General features: G+C 41.0%; 1 protein-coding gene and 1 long non-coding RNA gene across 2 annotated transcripts; one reads left to right on the forward strand and one right to left on the reverse strand.

Moving 5' to 3' along the window:
• The first annotated feature begins 1,843 nt into the window (after positions 1-1,843).
• ankef1a (ankyrin repeat and EF-hand domain containing 1a) lies at positions 1,844-14,559 on the forward strand. The gene is made up of 11 exons (XM_055149815.1): positions 1,844-1,893; positions 3,206-3,412; positions 3,841-4,002; positions 5,757-5,956; positions 6,308-6,457; positions 6,629-6,752; positions 7,253-8,069; positions 8,364-8,590; positions 8,902-9,047; positions 13,210-13,356; positions 14,385-14,559. Exons 2-11 carry the CDS (start codon positions 3,223-3,225, stop codon positions 14,535-14,537), a joined length of 2,316 nt encoding a protein of 771 aa, XP_055005790.1. The 5' UTR covers positions 1,844-1,893; positions 3,206-3,222; the 3' UTR covers positions 14,538-14,559.
• On the reverse strand, positions 10,496-11,309 carry LOC110155593 (uncharacterized). The gene is made up of 3 exons (XR_002318628.2): positions 11,159-11,309; positions 11,017-11,079; positions 10,496-10,741 (listed from the first exon to the last, which is right to left on the reverse strand). It is a non-coding gene; the product is annotated as an uncharacterized LOC110155593 (long non-coding RNA).
• Positions 14,560-20,826: the final 6,267 nt, after the last annotated feature.

Raw genomic sequence — 20,826 nt, forward strand, 5'->3', positions numbered from 1 at the left:
TAGGGTCAGTGTGAGGCGCGGCGTTTGGGGGGCGCGGCGTTTGCGGGGCGCGGCGTTTGCGGGGCGCGGCGTGAGCGCACGCGAGGGCCGATCATCGCCGCTTGCGGCTATATTTATGATTATTTTTCTAACCACTTTGGCACAGTTCACACACTTCCCGCCGACGAAAACTCACGAAATTTTGCACAAAATTCAAGATCGCCAAAATAGGAATTTACGCCATATTGAATCGAACGTGCAACCTGGCGCCAAAGGGACAATTTCCTGTCCTCGTACTTGAACGAACTCATCCTAGGGCGTTTGACCCAGACTCACCAGAATCATTCTGTATCATCTAGACAAGTGGGACATTAAAAGTTGTTAAAAGCTTTTTTAAAGGTCAAACGGTGTTGCCGTGGCAACGGTGCAAATTTCGCGTTTGTTTTTGCGGCTCGCCACCAAATTTCAACGAGTGATAATTCACACAAACCGTGGACAATTTCACTCAAACTTTAATCGTTGGTGGACACCCCGACCCTGAACAGATTCATATAAGAAAATCTCAAGTGGACGCAATAGTGCCCCCTAGGGAAATTGCATTGAACAGCAAAATTTTACTTTGTCCTAGATTGATAAAATTTGGTACACATATTTGTGACATGGTTTCGATCAAAAAAGTCAAAGATACCCCCACACCGTTTTTTATCGTGTTGCCATGGCAACAGGCCAAACATCTGACCTCACCAATAGGACAGCCCAATAAAAACTTTTGCATAGCCAAACCAAATTTGGTACACAGATGCATCATGGGACTAGGAACAAAAAAGTATATTGTGACCACGCCCCCCTGCCAAACCAGAAGTCCACCATCTTACACCTCAGTTCGGTTAAGATTAGGTTAAGGTTAGGATTAGGTTAGGGGTAAGGTTCGGCCTAAGGTCTGGGCTACAGTTAGGAGTTCAGGTGGGTTTCGGGGTTAGGGTTAATTTAGGAGTTAGATCAAGGGGTAAGGTGCATTCGTGGGGCACGGCATGTGCAGGGCTCAGCGTGGTCGAGGTGCGGCGTGGCGTGGGCGCGGCGTAGGCTCGAGCGAGGGCCGATCATCGCTGCTTGCGGCTATATATTGTAAATTTTTTACTGCTACAGATCTGCTCTGCTGAAGTTTCGTTGTATTTCATACAATGACAATAAATAAATCTATCTATCTATATTTATTATTATTATTATTATTTACCTTTCCTTTCTAATGGTATTGAGACGGGGGGTTGGGGGGAGGGGGCAATGATCACATTACATTACTGCTAATTTTATTAATTTTTTTTCCTTTCTTCCTGTGACATCTGCTTTACGTGCACAAAAAAGAAATACAAAAATAAATAAATAAATAAACAAAAAAACAGATGTCACACGGGTGGGAGGAGCTCGCTCGTACTGAGGAAGTAAATGCTGAAGAGAAAATTTTGTTTTGGGCACATGTGTCAATGAAAACAGACCGCTGAAAACAATACGACGCCATTTTGGGTTCACATACAGATTTTATTATATTTCTATGATATGACTATTGTGTGAAGAACTGAAAACGAACTTTGACCTTTGACATTTAAATTGCGCTTTGATAGAATGTTCCGTGCTTTGACATCAAAGCTGTTGCCATGGCGCAGAATTTACTCAGACACCATGAAGGGACACGTGACTCTGCATTTACAGTTAGACACTGGAAGAGACAGGCTGCGTTAGACTTTCTCGTATCACGTCGTGTTACTGTTGTTTTAAGAGTTTTATCAGACAGTTTTTAGCATCGGAGCGAAGTATTAGCTGCACATTTTGTTCAGTTTACTTCACTTTTTTCATAAATCTACAAATTCGCCATAGGCAGTGTGGCAAGCCCCGTTCAGAAAAAGGTTCCCACTCAAGGTAAGTTTTGAAGAAGTGAAATGTTGGTTTTCTGTATCTTTTTATCTAATGTTTATCTAACTGTTGAAGCAGACTAGCTGAAACTATTAGCTATTAGCATTAGCATCCCAAAGAAACCACAAACACGACTTTTCCAGTTTGACGACTTTTTTGGGCTAAGATTTTTGAGACCAGGGGACATAAGTAAAGGTGAAAGTCACTTCAAACTTGTTGAGGTTAAACTGTAAACAATAGTTTGACTAGTGCAGGGGTCTCAAACTCAAATTACCACATTAGATAAAGTCTGAGTGAGGCTGGGCCGCATTGAGTATTCGATAAATAGCGGTTGAACGAAAAAAACGCCGTATGTGCACGTGTACTCGTATTAACAGATCCACTTAGACTCATTGATTCACAGCTGCTGGAAATTGAGTTTTGGGATGTAAACTGCGTTAATAATCTGTTGTGAATCTGCATGGCCACTGATTGCAGCTTCATCTGTCAGTGTGGCCCGCGGTAGGGGGTAGGGGGGCCGCACTGACATTATTCTTTGAAATTAAGTGGAGGGCCGCAAAAAATCCTTCCGAGGGCCGTGAGTCTGAGACCCCTGGACTAGTGTGACCAGACGTCCCTGTTTCCCCGGGACAGTCCCAGTTTTGAGCTCTGTGTCCCCTGTCTAGCTCTAGTCCTGGTTTAGTCCTGGTTTTAGTCCTGTTTTAGTCCTGGTTTTAGTGCTGGTTTAGTCCTGGTCTAGTTATTATTTTTCTAACCACTTTGGCACAGTTCACACACTTCCCGCCGACGAAAACTCACGAAATTTTGCACAAAATTCAAGATCGCCAAAATAGGAATTTACGCCATATTGAATCGAACGTGCAACCTGGCGCCGAAGGGACAATTTCCTGTCCTCGTACTTGAACGAACTCATCCTAGGGCGTTTGACCCAGACTCACCAGAATCATTCTGTATCATCTAGACAAGTGGGACATTAAAAGTTGTTAAAAGCTTTTTTAAAGGTCAAACGGTGTTGCCGTGGCAACGGTGCAAATTTCGCGTTTGTTTTTGCGGCTCGCCACCAAATTTCAACGAGTGATAGATAATTCACACAAACTGTGGCCAATCAGCTTGCAGCTATATTTAACCTTTATTCTTGGATTTCGTCTTTTTATAGCTAATGTGCAACATTTTAGGACTTTTCTCAGTTCAGAACAAATTATTTTTAAATTGTGAAATGCTCTTCCAACAATTTTTCATCATTCTGAACCCATGAATGAATAATTGTAAAGTAACCCATATAAATAATATGTTTTTTCTTCTTCTCTCTGTTCTCCAGCCTTTTCTGCCCTCACCATGACGAGCAGAGAGCCCGAGGGGCGCCTGGAGGTGCTGCAGATCTATAAGATGATTCAGTGCACCCACGAAAACGACAGGGAGCAGATTAAGAGCCTGCTGGAGTATGGAGCTGATGGCCTCATCAACCTGACCGAGCCCAAGGACGGGACTGGGGTGCTGCATGTGGCAGTGGCTGCAAACAACCAGGGTGATGGATAGATGTATTAATGTAACTTTATACTAGGGCAGGGTGATATGGTAATAGGAAATTCACAATATAAAAGAGAAAATGCACAATATGATATAATTGCTGTTGTGTAAGACTGCTTAATGGTGGCTTTGTAATATTGTACCTACTTAGTTCAAGCTATTTAAGTTATAGCTTTCATTATTTTCATTATATGTCCCTGCCTGCCTTCCCTCAGAGATAAAGAGAGTAAATTCAGTTGCAGTGCATGCATAATTATGTTTGTATGTTTGTAATGAAAGTGTGTTATGTAGTTATGTCTGTCTGTCTATCTGTCTATCTGCCTAAAAATACTAACTATCCAAATAACTATTATATCATAATAGTTGCTTATTACTAGCTTGTAGCATCCCATTTTGAACAGTATCTTGATGCCTGTGTTGTTATAGAGCTGGTGAGTTTTCTCCTGTCCCAAGGAGCTATCCCTGACGTACAGAACAAGAAGGGTGTTACCCCAGTGATGATGGCTGCAGAGCTCGGGAATGAGGCCATAGTGGCTCTCCTCGCCCAACATCACGCAGATATGACACTTTTGGATTCTGAAGGGAAAGGTGAGGGAAAGTCCAAAATCAACCTGTTTAGATGATCAATTATTGAGTTTCTATATTGTGGTTCTTGGACAAAATGGATACCTTGATTTAGTTCAAATTACATCTTAAAGTAGAGCTTAGTAATGCATACTGTTATGGTCAAATTAGGATTCAGTCATTTATAATCAACCAGCTTGTTTTTTTTTAACTGAGAGGTCTTCTGCTAATCCTCTGTCATTAAAAGAATGAGGTTTGGAGTTCAGACTTTGAAGTGTGCAGTAGTAATGATGAAAACCTGTATTGTTTATGAAATTAACACTGAGACAGTTTTTTATGTTTAACAAAACTAAATTAAATTGAATGTATAGTCATGATTGATCAATATGAATTTATATTTTTTGGTCATATTTCCAAGCCCAAGGGTAAAGTAGATGCATGTGGCTTCTTATTTTCTGTTTTGAATTTTGAATAAATAGTAACAGTAAAAATTATGCAAAGTTACATCTGAAGCTCAGAAGTTCTCATGCAAAGTATCTTAATGGCAATAGAAATAAAAATAGGTTTTGTTAAGCTCATCATTTGCAGGTCAGTAAGACAAGCCTGGACTAACCCGTATTTGACTCCCAGTGTGTGTTTCACTGTGAGGTCATTGGCAGAGGGCTGTTTTCTGTTACATGTCAGGGGAACGTCTTGCCTTGTCTTACAGCTCATCAGAATGCACAGTGACCCTCTCTTTAGATATTGATGAGGTATCCCAGACGACTCCTAGAGGGGCCCCATCTTTTTATTCAGACTTCTTTTTAAGCTAATTGACATAATTACTCCAATTACCCTGTGTCCGGAGCTACTATTACAAGAACTGGAAGTGAAAAGTAAAGCTTAGAAGGGGTTTTGCCTCAAGTTTGTAGATAAAATTGCAAAACCCATTATAGTTTAGGCATAGTTACTTACAACATATGATTTGTGCTTGTGCGTTGAGTACATCTAATTACAGATCAGGGCTGCTGGGGATCCTGTGGTGTAGAACTGAAGCAGTAACTTTAAACCAGTCCATTGTCAGAAGGACTGGAGGCCTGTCAGGGTTACATTACATTACATGAAGCCTTTGTTTGTGGGATGAGCGCTTAATACTTTGACATGACCTGATAAAGAGCCAGTTATGTGTGATTACAACTTTGTCTTCTGTGTAACAAATATATTAATATATCTGAATAATACATGTAGTTGTGAAAATAAAGAATGAAATGCATACGGCCAAATGAACTGCATGCAACACTTGGTAGTTAGTTGGTACGTACCTTTCTTATATAAGACAGAATTATTTGATTTTCAGAATTTTTCTGCACGTTAAATTGTACAACACCATCAAGCGCTGATACTATACTGTCCATTCTAGAGAATAATTAAACAGGGCTTAACTATTCCCCCGAATTTTACATTCAAAATTTAATAAACACGAAATAGCTGTGATCTGTTTTTTAAGTTTGTTTTGCAGCCAATCCTTTGAGTTGAAGCAGGGTTCAGACTTTAGTGGAATAAATTGGATTTTTTGTGGTAAATTCCACTGACTAACCGAAACTCAAGGTCTCCTCCATGAAATTCATTCTGAAAGCAATTTTACTGAAGAAATAAGGAAGAAATTTAAAATTGTTAAGATCAATATGATCAACAGGACTCTTTTCTTCCAAGGGCTGAACTATATCTCGCTGACAACCAAAAATGGGAGTCTTATGGGAGTAAAATGCTAACATTTTGTTTATTTATTTTACCTTCAGGTGTGCTGTTCTACTGTATCTATCCCACCAAGTCCCACACGCGCTGTCTGCAGACGGCCATGAAGCACCACGCCAATGTCAACAACGTGTCAGCCTCGGGAAGCCACGTGTTCCAGCTCATGTGTGAGAACGCCCTGGAGTGTACCCCTAAGTGTCTGCTGCTGCTGGAGGGGGGCGCAGACCCCAATGCTGCTGACCAGGTACAGACTCCAAAAGATGGTGTATTTTAATAAACTGGCCGGGGTTATGCATTTAAAGAGAATTTCCATGGGTCTTGCAATGATGAAAGACTTGGCCCATTGTCATATCAATTAGAAACAAAAATATTCTCACAACATAAAAGAGAAAATTTGACATAATGATATATTTGATAATATGCAGGCTGTTTAACAGTGGCTTCAATGTTTACATGTTTCAGGCTATCTGGGTTATACCTATAATTTTAGCTTCTAATTCTCACATCTTAGCTCTTTATTCAATGGAAAGCCAAATAACAGAGGAAGTTAGAAGAATGAGATGACTGTGAGCATCAGAATCCTTCTCTTTTGTAGAAAACTGGAGTGACTGCACTGATGGAGGCAGCGAAAGCAGGCTCCCTGCAGCTGGTCAGGTCCATTCTGAGGAGAGGAGGAAACCCCAACGCCATCGATAAAAAGCGCCACACCGCCGTCCATTATGCTGCCATGGGGGGCTTCTTTGAGGTGTATACTCACTTCTCCATACAAGCTGCTATACTCACTCATTGTATATTAATAGACTTACCCTGGCTAACTGCAGTAAGCATATTTCAAAGATTCAGAACCGTCAGTAATAGATGGATTTTATTTTATCGACTTACTGTACACAGTGCTTATACAGCTATTATGTTGCAGGTGATAAAAGTACTGTCTGCATATAAGGCTGACATGGGGGTGGTCAGCCTGGAGGACTGCTCCGCGTTACACTTTGCAGCAGCCACTGGAGATGCCAACTGCTGCAAGTTATTGGCACAACGAGGTCAATATTGCAATATTTATTTCAGCATCAATATCTCTTAAATAATAACTTTTCAGGAGCATAGACTACATACTCGTCTCCATGGAGATTCTATTGCTTTGCTTGGAATGGTCTACAGTATGGCATTGTATTTTTCTATATCCATGGAGACTAGCGGGTGATGCCATCATATCACATTACAGGTCAGATCTGTGGAGATACTGTTTTTGAGCAGTTAAAACACCTAAATGCAAGATAGATACTGTTAATGCCATACTGTGAAAGACTCAAGGCAAAGCTTTGGCATCTCCATGGAGACAAGTGGAATACGTCCCTTCAGAAAAACCACACAGGTCTTTAAATCACGTAGATGATCTATTACAACCTATGACACATAAAATGGAAAGAAGTTCAGTGAAATCAACGTACATGGTTAATTTGTACAAAATTACAGACATACTGACGACCATCCATATTTGTCATATTGATTCCACCTTAAATTCTGACATATTTCTTTGTAGGTTGTAACCCTAAACTGAAAAACCTGGAGGGTCTTATTCCACGACAGATTGCCAAAGACCTCGGTGCCAAAGCTGCAGCCAAAGAACTGCGTAAAGCTGAAAAACGGTTTGGGAAAGGAAACAAAGACAGCGCTGTGGGCCTGCTGTCGGACCCTTGGGCTTTGAGCCTTCATGACTGGTCCAATGTCTACGAGACTGAACTGAGACAGGCGTTTGAATCTCAGGACATTTTTCCCATTGATAGGTTCATCGCAGTCTTAGAAAAAGTCCGAGCTCCTGTTGAAATTTTACAACTCCACCAAGTCATCTCAATGCACGACAAAGCCAAACTAGGATTCATCAATGTAAACGACTTTATCAAAGGATCTAAGTACATCGAGAAGCCATACCTTTTGTCCACCTACCTGCCCAAGAAGAAGAAAGAGAAAGGTGGAAAAGGAGGCAAGAAGAGAGCTAAGTTTGTCCTCCCAATGCCCATTTGCACACTAACGCCTGAGCTCAAACCAAGGAGACCGGACGGAGGACCACCACAGTTCATGATTGAAACGTACCATAACTGCTCCGACATCAACAGATTTGACAAAGACCACCCACCCATTCACCCTATAGTGAATGACTCAGGGTGGTACTTAGAGAGGCCTGATAAAGTGTTTATAAATGTGAGCTACTGTGTGAAGAGTGGAGACCTGGAGTCCCTGGACCTGGCCTTCTCCCAGGGCGTGTCTGTAAATGTTCAGGATGAGTTCTACAAGACTCCATTGATGATCGCCTGTCAGAATGGGAGCCTCAAGATGGTTCAGTATCTGCTCAAGCAAGGGTCAGTATGTGATAGATTTTTTGGGTCTTTTTTTCATAGGATTAGACTGACAGGACAGTGTAGCGTGAAATGAGGAGAAATAGAAAGTTTATTCCTGCTTCACTTTTTAGAGTTAAAAAGAGTTGGTGTTAAACTCATTTTTAAAAAAGATATCTTTAATAAGTTAACACTAAATCACACCTTACAGTAAAAGAATATAGATTGTATTTTGATGTATGTATGATACGGCACAAAGGGTTTTTGTGACTTTTGGTGAAATTGCTAAATTGCTGCTTACTGATCCTTTCCCTGCAGAGCTGATGTGAATGCTTGTGACCAGTTCTTCTGGACCCCTTTGCACCATGCGGCTCATGCAGGACACGTGGACATTATTGAGCTGCTGCTGAACTCTGGAGCCTCCATAGATGCGCGGGCACTGAGCGGAGGGACCCCCCTCATGAGGGCCATCCAGAGCTCCAAACCTGCCTCTGTGGAGTACCTCATCAAAGCAGGGGCCAGCGTCATGGCCGAGAACAAGAAAGGTACACATCATTGTCTGTTAAAGGCACTTTGAGTTCATGTAAAAAGTGAAAGGCTTGAGGAGGATGAATACATAAAGTTAAGGCGTACTTTATCTTTATATTACTGTTACTACTTTGATAGTATCCCATAGTTTATGTCCACTATGTTTTGGCTTTAAATGGTCAATGTTCACAATTGTGTGTTGATATTAAAACAAAAAAAATCACTCAAAATAATTGACTACAAAAGCATTAACGTGTCAAGGAAACAACAATAGTATGCAATAGTAGTTGTGAAGAGTTATTTCATATCCATATTTTTTATTCTTCAGAACAAGACTGCCTTTATATTGCCAAAGCCTTTGCAGACATCAGAGTCATAGACCTGGTCAATGCCAAGGTGGAGTCCCTTCCCAAACCAAAGGATGGCAAGAAACCCGAAGGAAAAGGGGCCAAACCGCAAAAGGCCAAAGGAAAGGTAAAATAAAGCAACAACTAATAAAGGTGTGATGTATCATCTTCTTTCTGGTGTGCTGTTTCTATGCAGTATTCATACAACATTAAAGTCAATGAACCTGATGTTGTTGTAGCATATCAAGAAGGGGTATGCAAGGGACAAAGGGGTGGAGTTGGTGTAGGTACAGGCTAGAAAACATAGGGCTAGGCTGTGGCTCTCTGGGAGGTAGGGAAACAGTAAAAAGCACAACAAACTAGAGAGATATGGTTGGTATTTTATATTGAAAAGGTGAAAGAGATATATATATACACAATATTTACAATATTTACAATGCTCTTCAGATTTCCTCACGTTTGGTTAATACAAGTGAACAATGGGAAACAGGAGTGGTGGACAAGGCACTTTGTTAATAATCCGTGTATCATTCGTTCATTCGTTTTTCAATATAAAACCAAAAATAAGACAACGAAAAAACAACAGTTTTCTTCGTTATTTGTCTCCAAAACCAAAATGAAAAAACGGATAACGATTCGTTTTTTCAGTTTTCGATTTTGTGTTTAAATGAAGAATGGAAAAAACGGATAACGGCCGTTTCCCGTTTACGTGACTTCCGTGACTGCGATGCCAAACTTTTGCACCGCATACGGACTGAATCAGGACTGATCCTGGTCCGAGACCAGACCGAGACCAGAGCGGGACTGAGACCGGGACCAGACCGGGACCAGAGCGGGACCAGGGCGGACTCCGAGCTTTGACTCCGAGCCTCCACGGGGTCCGAGCCTCAGCTTCGAGCTCCGGCCCTGCCGTGGGCTCTGAGCCTCCGGTCTGGTCCCGGTCTGGTCCTGGTCTTGTCTCAGTCTCGGTCTCAGGCCCGCTCTGGTCTCGATCTGGTCCCAGTCTCAGTAGCGCTCTGGTCCCGGTCTGGTCCCGGACCTGGTCCATTTGAACCAAAAGCTCTTATTTCGATTCATTTTCATTGGTGTGAAAGCGTCAGTCGGATGCTTTGCACCACCTCGGAACCAGCGCGGAGGACCAGAGCAGCTCTGTCCCGGTCTCAGTCCCGCACGGAACCAGCGCGGAGACGATGACACGGAACCGCTCGGACCGCTGGTCCCGGTCTCAGTTCCGCTCTGATCCCGCTCTGGTCCCGGTGTGGTCCCGCTCTCAGTCCCGCTCTGGTCTCGGTCTGGTCTCGGACCTGGATCAGTCCCGGTTCAGTCCGTACGCGGTGCAAAAGTTCGGCATCGCAGTCACGGAAGTCACATAAACGGGAAACGGCCGTTATCCGTTTTTTCCATTCTTCATTTAAACACAAAATCGAAAACTGAAAAAACGAATCGTTATCCGTTTTTTCATTTTGGTTTTGGAGACAAATAACGAAGAAAACTGTTGTTTTTTCGTTTTCTTATTTTTGGTTTTATATTGAAAAATGAATGAACGAATGATACACGGATTGTTAATGTCCTTTATCATTGTCAAAACCAAAGGGTGAAATTTAATGTCCGCACTTCGTGTAGAAGTGTGCGTATAGTCTTTTAAGGTGTGTGTAAGTGTAATTGTCCAAACGCGGGTTGCGTAGGGATAATGCGGGAGCGGACTGGCTACAACAGCCCCTACCCGACCGTAGAAACTGTTGGAAGTGTCTTTAGTTGTAGGCAACGTTCCTGGGTTCAGCTCGCCATCGGGATGGTTTTTCTCATCCGAAATCACCTGGCCTGTGATAAATAACAGTACCAGTCTAAGTTTAAACAGTTCGGCTGATTAGCTATTAGCCATAGCTATCGGTAACTCTGATTAATAATGTATCTGCTAGCTAGCTTAATTCATATGTACACTGTATTTCAGTCCACACAAGTAGTAAAATGACATGAACAATAAATGAACAATAGACGATATTAGCATACCAATAGCCTGCAATACATGAATGAGTTAGCGGCGGAGGCTATTGGCATGCTAGCGGCAACAACCAAAACAAAACAGACAGACTCACCAATTCCTCTGAGCTATCATATAATTCGGTCTTTTCGACGTCAGATAGTTGCGGTAAGGGCTCCTGTAATATTACATAAATAAGCGTAAGCTTGCGAACAATCGATGTTACAATGAGAAAATTTGCGATGGTAGCTCCATACCTGTGCAGCCGTCCTGTCTCGCCTCACTCCCGGGTGTGTATGGAGGGAGGGGAGCAGGTGACTTACTGAAAACGTGAGCGTGCGCGTGATGCGTTTAATGACCGGTCGCTGCTGGAATATTCGCTATTGCTTAGATTTGTGTATAATAAACCTGGGTTACATTGTGATGAATTTATAAGAGCTTTTCACAACTTTCAGAAACAAGAGTTAGCAACAACTAGTAAGCTAACATGCACTTCCTGGTTATTGCACAATGAAACACTTGACAATTAGAAGTAGACAGCATGCAGCAAACGAACTTTACCTCAAGAGCTGCTTATACGGTATATCTGTACTGGGGTGAATCCTTTCTTTTTCTCCAATACATGGAAGATTGAGTACTCATCGTTATAAGCAATATACCGCCTGACCTTTCATTGACATTAATTTGAAACCAAAATTTATCTGAAGCTAATCGGCCTCATGTGTTTGCCCCTCTGAGCTTGTGGGAAATCTGAGTTGGTAAAAAGGATTTAATGGGCCCATATTATACTATTTTCTGATCTGGTAATGTTGTGTCCCCATGAAAAACACACCTGGAGTTTTGTTTTGTTTCATTCACAGATGTTTAACACACAAATCCTGCACATTTAGGCTGAATTTTTCTCTCAAACAAAAACACATTGTGATATTATGAAGTAATACAGGAAGTGCTCCTGTATGCGTTTTAAACACCACAACTACAAGAGTCCATTTTGTGTAATAAAGGACTGTTAAAGCATTTCTCATTGCAGTACCAGGAACTTTCAATCATTTATCTGAGCGGTTAAAAAGTCAAACAGCGAATTAAAAGGCCATTTATTAACTGAGCACACACGGCTTCTTCTGTATAATTTTGTTTGATGCATAAGGTCAAAATGGCAGTTCAAATGGCTCCATGTAGGCTAGTAAAATATTTGATGATGATTAAGTTTTAGCAATGACAAAGCAGAAAACGATTTTATATCCTAAGACCTATTGCTACTAAAATGTGCTTTTTGCTGCTGGTTCTCACATAAAAATTGTGGCAATGGATCCCAAGAGACCCTATCAAACTGAAAATTCTCATTTCAAACTTTTATTTTACAGTTTCCTCAGAGCGGTCTTGATTATATATAATTAAACATATACTGGAGTGCTGTACTGAAAGCTTCATCCTGATTTTTTTCAATAATAAAAAAGAGGACTAGTTTAATTTGAGGTTTTAAAAGGGTTTTCTGGCCAAGTTAGTCTTTTCTTTTGATTGTCCTTTCCTCAGACTCCTTCACAAATCTTTATTGTAACTTTGGTCAGTGTATTCTTCTTATGTATTGCTTTACAAACCTTTTTAACCTGATGTCATATGAATCATTCAGTCAGTGCTGTAGTGTGGAGTTTTTGGCATACAATTTAACTGAAGTTTAGATCCCAGAGAGGTATCAGACAGAGACAGAAGTAAAGAGAAAGACAGATGAGGAAGGACCGTATACTGCAGGCAAGGGAAGTAAAAGACACACATTCCACATTATTACACCGTCCAAACACAAATGTATTTTAGAACTTTTATTATTTTATTTCGACTTTACATGCTACAGTTAATTTAGAACAGATGTATACAAAACACAATGAGCTAATAAATCAGCCTTCTTTGATTCTCGTCTGAAATAAGCATATTATTAATCTTAGACTTAGACAAACGTTTTTGATCCACAAGTGAAATTATCTGGACACAGTAGCTCACAAATCACAATATAATATAATTAAAAAGCATAAAAATCTTAATGGTAATAATAAGTTTAAAAATAAGTATGCATAACGATATTCATTATTAAAAATATGTCCCTATTCAGATTTCTGGAGTTATCAGATTATTAAAATGTCATGTAAACAGTTATATATATATATGTAAACACCCAGCAGTAATCAGATTATTATAAGGTTATTTTAGTTACCTAATTTTCACTGGCCATGTAATTGTACCCACTGTCTTGATTACTAAGTGTTATTATATTTTTCTCTTATTTAGTTTTTCATAATGTAATTTTTTGCTGTAGTTGTTTTCTCCAGAAGCAGCCGGTGCCTCCACTGCCACAGCTGAGATCGTCGCTCATCCAAAAGAACTGAACAACACCGTCCACCAGAACGCTCTGATTACCACTGGGATGGCCAACCCTGTGGACATCACCTTTGTGCCAAAAACTGTACGTACAATCACAGTCAAAAGTGTCATATAGTATACAATAGTTAGTAGTCTATAGTATAACTTAACAGGGCTATATATATAATATTGTCTTTAGCTTTAGCTTTCTATCATATATTTTACCACAATGTTTATTGATACTTTGCAGCTGATGTTATCAACATTCTCTGGAGGTGTGATGCTGACTGTATGCACTGTTCTGTCTGAAACTGTTACTCAAATTAGACTTTAATATGAGATTTTTTTCTTTTTAACACAATCTGAACACAATAGATAACCTGATTTGTGTTGTTAAACATTTAAAATTACAGTCAGTAGCATTAGCTAACAGTTTTTCAGTTAGTCACTCTCTTCTTTTTATTGAAAATCAACCTCCTTAACAGGAACATTGTGCATTGTGTCACCATACCATCTTAACTGACCTCCAGTGTGATGTCACTGCAAGGTATCAACTGGAGACCCTTGGTTTGCAAAAATATGTATTACCATATATCACCTGCTTGTCCCCAGGTGTAATGTCACAGAGCAATCACATTTGCAGGCAGGTGATGGACGTCCACCAAGAAAAGTTACATGGTGCACCATAATGATCAACGTTTATGCCACAACAAAATGTCCAGAATCAAAAGTAGCTGTTTTAAGCACTTTTAAAAACATTACTTGCAGTATATTGAACCCTGTTCTTTGTGGTGCCATCTTTTTCGGTATTCCCCAGTTTGCTTATGTGAGGAAACAATACTTTCTGTAACAATGCTTTCTGTCATTCACTATTTTTGAGTTTTTTGCTCTATGCTGAGTTTCTGAAATCTCAGAATGCTTTTTAATAAACCTCCAGCCAGTATTTTATTATATTATTCTAGAATTCTGGAGTTCAGTAAATATTTTCTCTACCACTGCTCAAAATTAAGCATGTATATGTGTAGAACTCTTGAAGCTGAGGCTAGGTATTTTTAATGTAGTCTATGTTTGGTCTTGAGTTTGGTCTTTTCTTGAGCCCCTCACTGATCCTCTTCTCCATCTCTCCATCAGGTTTGGGGGCAGCCTCCCAGCACCAGTCAGCTGATGTCACAGATTGAGAAGCAGAAAACGCCCCTGTCAGTGGAGTTGGACTTTGAGGACTACTTAACCTTCAGCCAGAGCGTGAAGAGGAAAACTGTGGAGCTGCCAAAAGCATCTAACTAGAGCAGACAGGTCAGAAGTTAGAGATCAGGGAAAGAGAAAACAAAAATTTAAATTAGGAGTCTGGGTCTAACAATGAAGGATAAGTTGTAATTATCTTTCTCAATTATGTTTGGCCATTTTGTATTTCCCATTTATCGATGATGTTCTTTAATAGTAATATAGTGTAATAATAATTAATAGAAAGCCATTCAAATACGAGCTAATACTTAAAGGTGCATTATGTAACTTTTCTGGTGGAGGGTCTGTCAAATGCTTTTCTCCATGCTGGAGATGTTATTGGTTTTTCGGGAATGTTTCACAGTATGGCATTAAACCTTTATTTCTTCATGGAGTCCAAATCAGACCAAGTTACATGTCAGATCTGCGGAGAAGCGACCCAGCTCACATTCAAAAATGCCTGCTTTTCTAGGTATTTCTGAGCAAAAAAAACACCTGTAATTGAATAAATGCAAGGTAGAGCTGTTTAATGTCATACTGTGGAACATTACAGGCAGAGCAATGACATACCCACAGAAACAAGCAGGTGACAGACCCTCCAACATAAAAGTTACATGATGCACCTTTAAACAATGTTAATCAACACTCTTATCACAGACTTACACAGCCCCGAAAACAATGTGCAATAAAGTTTAGTGTGCACGCTTTTAGTAAATACAAATACATCTGCGAAGTTAACTAATTAGTTTTAGAATCATTGTAAAAAAAAATTAGCATAAATTAAAACTAAACTAAGGGTGTTTTTCACACCGACAGTATTTGGTGCGCACCAAACGGTCCATTCGAACCAAAAGTGGTTAGTTCGGTTCGTTTGCGTTGGTGTGAAAGCGTCAATCGGACTCGGACCCGAACCAAATCAAGCGGACCGAGACCGCAAAAAAGAGGTGGTCTCGGTTCGCTTGAATCCGCACCAAATGACCAACTTTGGTGCGGTTCCTCTGGTGTGAACGCGAACCCGGGTCCAAACCATAGACAGTATGGACAAACGGACTATTCCAAATGCATCATGGGAGGGACACGCGTCTCCTCTGCCTGAAATGACGCGCTGTACGATTCCAGCGCAGTAACAGATTGTTGTCCAGACGCAGACGCGATTCATTTTCAAATTATTTTACCAACAATGGCCAATACAGAGAATGTAACACACGAAGATCAGAGCAAGTATCAGTGTGCGAACGTGTGGCTCCAGAGTGAGTCAAAATTGGGGGGTGCGTAAGCCTGTTCGGACCTACACGCACAGAGACGACCCGGTGTCCCCCGTGATCACACACACAGCAACCAACATTTGTTATTTTAGGCTTTAATTAACCAAATAATTTTACGGCAATAGGCAATCGCCCATTCAATTGATACAACTTGAAAAAGTCCCTGCTTTTAGCCTAGTGTGAGAAATACAGTCGGACTAGATCCAAACCAGAGTCCCGAACCAGCGGGGGCAGCTCCGGTTCAGGCCGGGCTCAGAGGAGCTGGAGCGGGGAGCCTCGACCTGAGGAAGCGCTTTCCCGAGAAGAACCAAATGCGCGGAGGACGGACGCTCAGAACAACATATAACAAACCAAACTGGACTCACGCTTCTGTCCGGATGCTGCACCACCTCGGAACCAGCCGTGGTTCTTGAGCGCGGAGAACCGGAGCAGCGCGCCGGACCTGTAGTCCACAGCGCATTCTTGCTTTTCCCGCACGGAAACAGCGCGCAGACGAAAGTACCCGCTCGGACTCAGTCCATCAAGCACTGGTCTTGCTCGCCACCGTTTGGAACCAGCACATGGAGGACAGAGCCTCCGGACCATCTGACCAACGAACTTGTAACAGAAGACCAAGGACCAGACCCCAGCCCCGTCCTGGGGAGCTGCGCGCTACTGTGAGCGCTGTTGGCTGCTGCTGGTGCCCAAACTCTGGGCTGATGCGGTGAGTTTTGTACAAAGTTCTACATGTTGCTGGTTTTATGAGTTCATGGTGATAATTTGAGATGAGGACGGCCCGTGGTATTAACAGGAACATCGGTGTTGATAACTGGAGTATCGCTGTTTTACCGGGGAAACAGAGACACGTCAATCGAACCAGTTTTGGTTCGTTTGCCGGTGTGAACGCGGACACACTGGAGTGTATTTGCTACATAGTAACAATTTTATTGCCTGGTGCGAACCAAATAATCGAACTAGCGGTGTGAAAACGAACAGTCACAACCAAACAGTAAAACTCTTGTATGAATCATCTTTTCAAATTTGTACCTAAAATTGCCTGTAGGTTAATAATCTCTCTTTATGAGTCTGTATTTTGCATTGGAACCTTCGCCTCATTAAATTACTGGTATCTTTTGCCCCCTCTAAAATAATTGCTTAACTTCAGGATGGCATAAACAGTAATTTAGACAAATGACTCTACCCGTTCCAATTAAATAATATTGCCTGTAGAAGGAGATGTTTGTGGGGGGCAAGAGTTAATTATGGAGCGTATGGTAAGAGCAGCAGACTGGTGCAAGCGCCTGGTGCAGTCAGACAGCGATAGATGAGGCCTGCCCTGACTCTGTAGTGTCTGGACCGCGGTAACAGACTGAAAGGCTGGCAGCGGTCCACACAAAGGAGAGAGAAAAAGAGAGATAGAGAAGAAAGAGAGAGAGAAAAAGCGAAAGGGAGGGAGAGAGACACTCAGAGAGAATTTGCAATATTCCTGATTCATGTTTCCTATTATTACGTCTGGTCTGCTGCCTGAATGCTGAAAGAACTATAATGCTTTTTAATAATTGGTCTGATTGTGGGCATGTAGTTGTTTTCTAAATTGCATATTTTATATTCTATTCAGTATTTCTCAATTTTTGCCCTGGTTTATGTTTGAGATCTAACATTTTGAAGAGACTGGCTGGTCCATTAACCCTCTTCAATTTCCTTAGATATATCACTAGTTTAGTTTAGGTTTATGTTCTTCAATTTATAGCCTAAAAGTCCTGGTTTAGACCCAGTTAAATCTTGATAGTCAATTGCGATGGTACTTACTAAAAACATTTTTGACTGTGCAATTTCAGGTTGCAAACACATACTGCGCATAAATCTGTTACTGTATTTGTATACTCTTGTATTAAACTGCCCAAGCTATAGAAAACTCATTGTGTAATTACTCTTTATTACCACATTGCAGACTTTTAATTAGTGCTGTCATGCGATTAAAAAAATTGAGAGATTAATTAATTATGATCTGTAATTAATTAATCTAATTAATCTCATTTTAATCTCACCTAAAAATTGCTGAGAAAAGCCTTCAATTTGAGGTATTTTCATTTAAATTCATTATTACATTATTGTGGCAGATCAAAAGACTGATATAGATTTAAAAAAGTGACTTTATAAAGTCATTTATTGTTCAACAAATCTCTCCAAATTGACTGTTGAGCCCAAGTCTCCATGAATTAGAAACTGTTTGCTGTAAAGTAGCAAAGACGAGGAAATCTGAACATAATAACTTTTGTCTACTTAAAGACAATAAAAAGTCCAGTCTTTCCCTAACCATATTAAAAATATTATTGATAGAGAAATGCTTTATATATGAGATCACTGGTTTTAGTCCTTGTTTTAATCCTGGTTTAGACCTGCTTTAGTCCTACTTTAGTCCTAGTTTAGTCCTGGAATGGATTAATCCTGGTGTTAGTCCTGGTGTTAGTTCTGGTTTAGACCTGGTTTAGACCTGGTTTAGTCCTGGTTTAGACCTGGTTTTAGTCCTGGTTTAGACCTGGTTTTAGACCTGGTTTAGACCTGGTTTAGTCCTGGACTGGATTAGTCCTGGTTTTAGTCTTGGTGTTAGTTCTGGTTTAGAGGCGCACAGGAGGAAGCGCGGTTTACGCAGCGTAGCGAGAAAACACGGTCCACACGCGGCTCACGGGAGCACGTCGGTGTCCGCGCAGTGTCTACGGAAGGAAACGTGGTCCGCGCGTTCTCAGGTTAATGACGATGATGAAGGTGTGTGTATGTGTTTGTGTGTGTTTGTGTGCGTGTCCCCTCGTGGCAGGTCACTATAGGACAGTAGTGCAGACATCATGAGTCTATGCAGGTTGTTTTCACCAGTGACATTTAAGTTGTAGGCGATATTATATTTGTTATTTTCTTTTATATTTCACGTCGGGAGAATAATTTCCAAAACACGAATGCGTTTTTACCTGTGCACTGCTGCCTCTGTTCTACTGGCTGTTCGACCTCGTCCATTGTGCGACTGACGCCGCCAATGTGACGTTTACATCGCTCTTACTGCGCGCGTTTTGTGTGGGTTTCCGACAATGAGTGGAATTACCGAAATAAAAAAATGTATAAATGTGTTTTTTTTTGTGTGTTTGTGTGTGTGTTGTTGTCCCAACAACACATAAAAACAGGTTTTATAATAAAGCAACTTGCATACAGAAACAGTAAAGTTAGAGATTAAAGATGAGATTAACGCGATTAAAAAACATAACGCGCTAAATATGACTGTAATTAATTAATCGCAATTAACGCGATAATTTGACACCCCTACTTTTAATTAGTGCGATGGTAACGTCAGCAATGTTTTCTTCTTTCATTTGTAGTTTCACTGTTTTACCAGCAAGTGGCGCTGTATGGCAATTTTACACAACATTGATTTTGCTGTTTATTACTGTGAGAGAACAGAAAACTTGGAGGGAGCTCTTGTGTTTCCACCAAAGGGCTCAAAATGGCAGCCATGTGGATTTATTATTAGCTCTGTGTCTCATTTTATTCAGTTGTCTTTATTCTTATTGTATTTTAGCATCTTTTACAGCATTTTATTTCACTGTCTACTGAGTCAAATCCATCTTAGGCTGAGTAACATATCTAGTCTAAGTGAATATTATGCATATATTTAGGTGTTTTAATATTTCATAGACGCAGAGTCCAGGCATCTACACCACCATCTCTAGATAAAATTAGTCCCAAGGTCTGTGGGGACGCTGTTATGTAATCAAACACAGGGGCGTGGGCACGTGTGGGTAGCAGCATGGTGGATGGAGCTAATTCAGAACACACACAAACATCGCAGTGTAGGAACAACCTGCACAGCATCATTCACAATATGTCCAGAAAAGGGTAGAAGTGACACCCAGGCGAGGCTAGAGGACACGGGGGAGATGTCACCGTGGCGTGGGGGCGGAGGGTGACTCAGATGGAGGAGTGGGCGTGCTGATTATGGGGGACCGGGGCTTTTCTCTCACCATGAGGGGAGAGGAGAGGCAGGCTGGCGCACACAGGTTTGAGGGAGTAAACAGCGCCGATGTGACGCAGTGTGGTAGTCAGGGGCGTGGACTCTATCTTATATGGTCATGCAGTGCCTCGAAGCCGGGGTAGAGAGGAGAGGAGAGGGGAGGGGTTAGGGTCCGGTGGTACTGTCTGATGGAAAGCAGCTGGACTTGAACTGTTATTGTGTTGTTTACATAAAGGGATGCTGATTGTGGTACGCTTAAGGACACAATAAAAGATAGAATTTCAGAGTATGTATAGCAAACTCACAAACATACATATATTTGGACACATTGGCTCCTTTCACCCCTCCCCTTTCTGCTGAGTACTGCAGTCTACCAGCCCTCCTCCTGCACCGCTTACTCAGCACTCTTCAGATTCACTTTCAAAACAACTTGCACTAGACAGACTGTATACTGGCATCAGTTAACCTTTGTCATTGTATTTTACATAAATCCTTCGCTGTCTGGATTTTAGGCTATGCAAAAACAGCTTTGTCAACAGATGATTGATTTTCAGCTTTTATATTTGGAGATGTACTGTTGTGGGTTTCAGAATGATGAAAAATGAGGCAGATAGAGAGACAAAATTGTTAAAAGTTAGCAATAAAGTGCTCAGGCATTATTTGAAAACTCCTTATCATGCTATTTTCTGATCTATCTTATAATATTGTTTTCTTATCACAAACATACCTTGAGTTTTGTTTGATTCCACTTTGTGATGTCATGTGGTGATATAGGAAGTGCGCCACTGTGTTTTTATGCTCCATATACCTTCCCTAGAATCATTTGGTTGATTTCAGCCCTGGAAATGCCAGTCTCTACTGAACAAAAGGTAAAAGGTAGCTGTTAACTTGAAAACTACAGCTTCATGACATCACAAAGTGGAACAGAGCATCTGGAGCTTTGGAGATGTCAACAGACTAATAATAAAGGATTGCTCAGACATGTGTGAATGAAACAAAACCCAACTCAAGTTTTGGATGAGGCAGCAGTATAACATAACACATACTACTGCATTACTTTTATTTCCGATTTAAGACTACAAAGGTAAATTAATTATGTGATTATTTGTTG

The sequence above is a fragment of the Boleophthalmus pectinirostris genome, unplaced genomic scaffold (assembly GCF_026225935.1).
Source record: "Boleophthalmus pectinirostris isolate CB_2022bp ecotype Guang Dong unplaced genomic scaffold, ASM2622593v1 HiC_scaffold_13, whole genome shotgun sequence".
Lineage (NCBI taxonomy): Eukaryota > Metazoa > Chordata > Actinopteri > Gobiiformes > Gobiidae > Boleophthalmus > Boleophthalmus pectinirostris.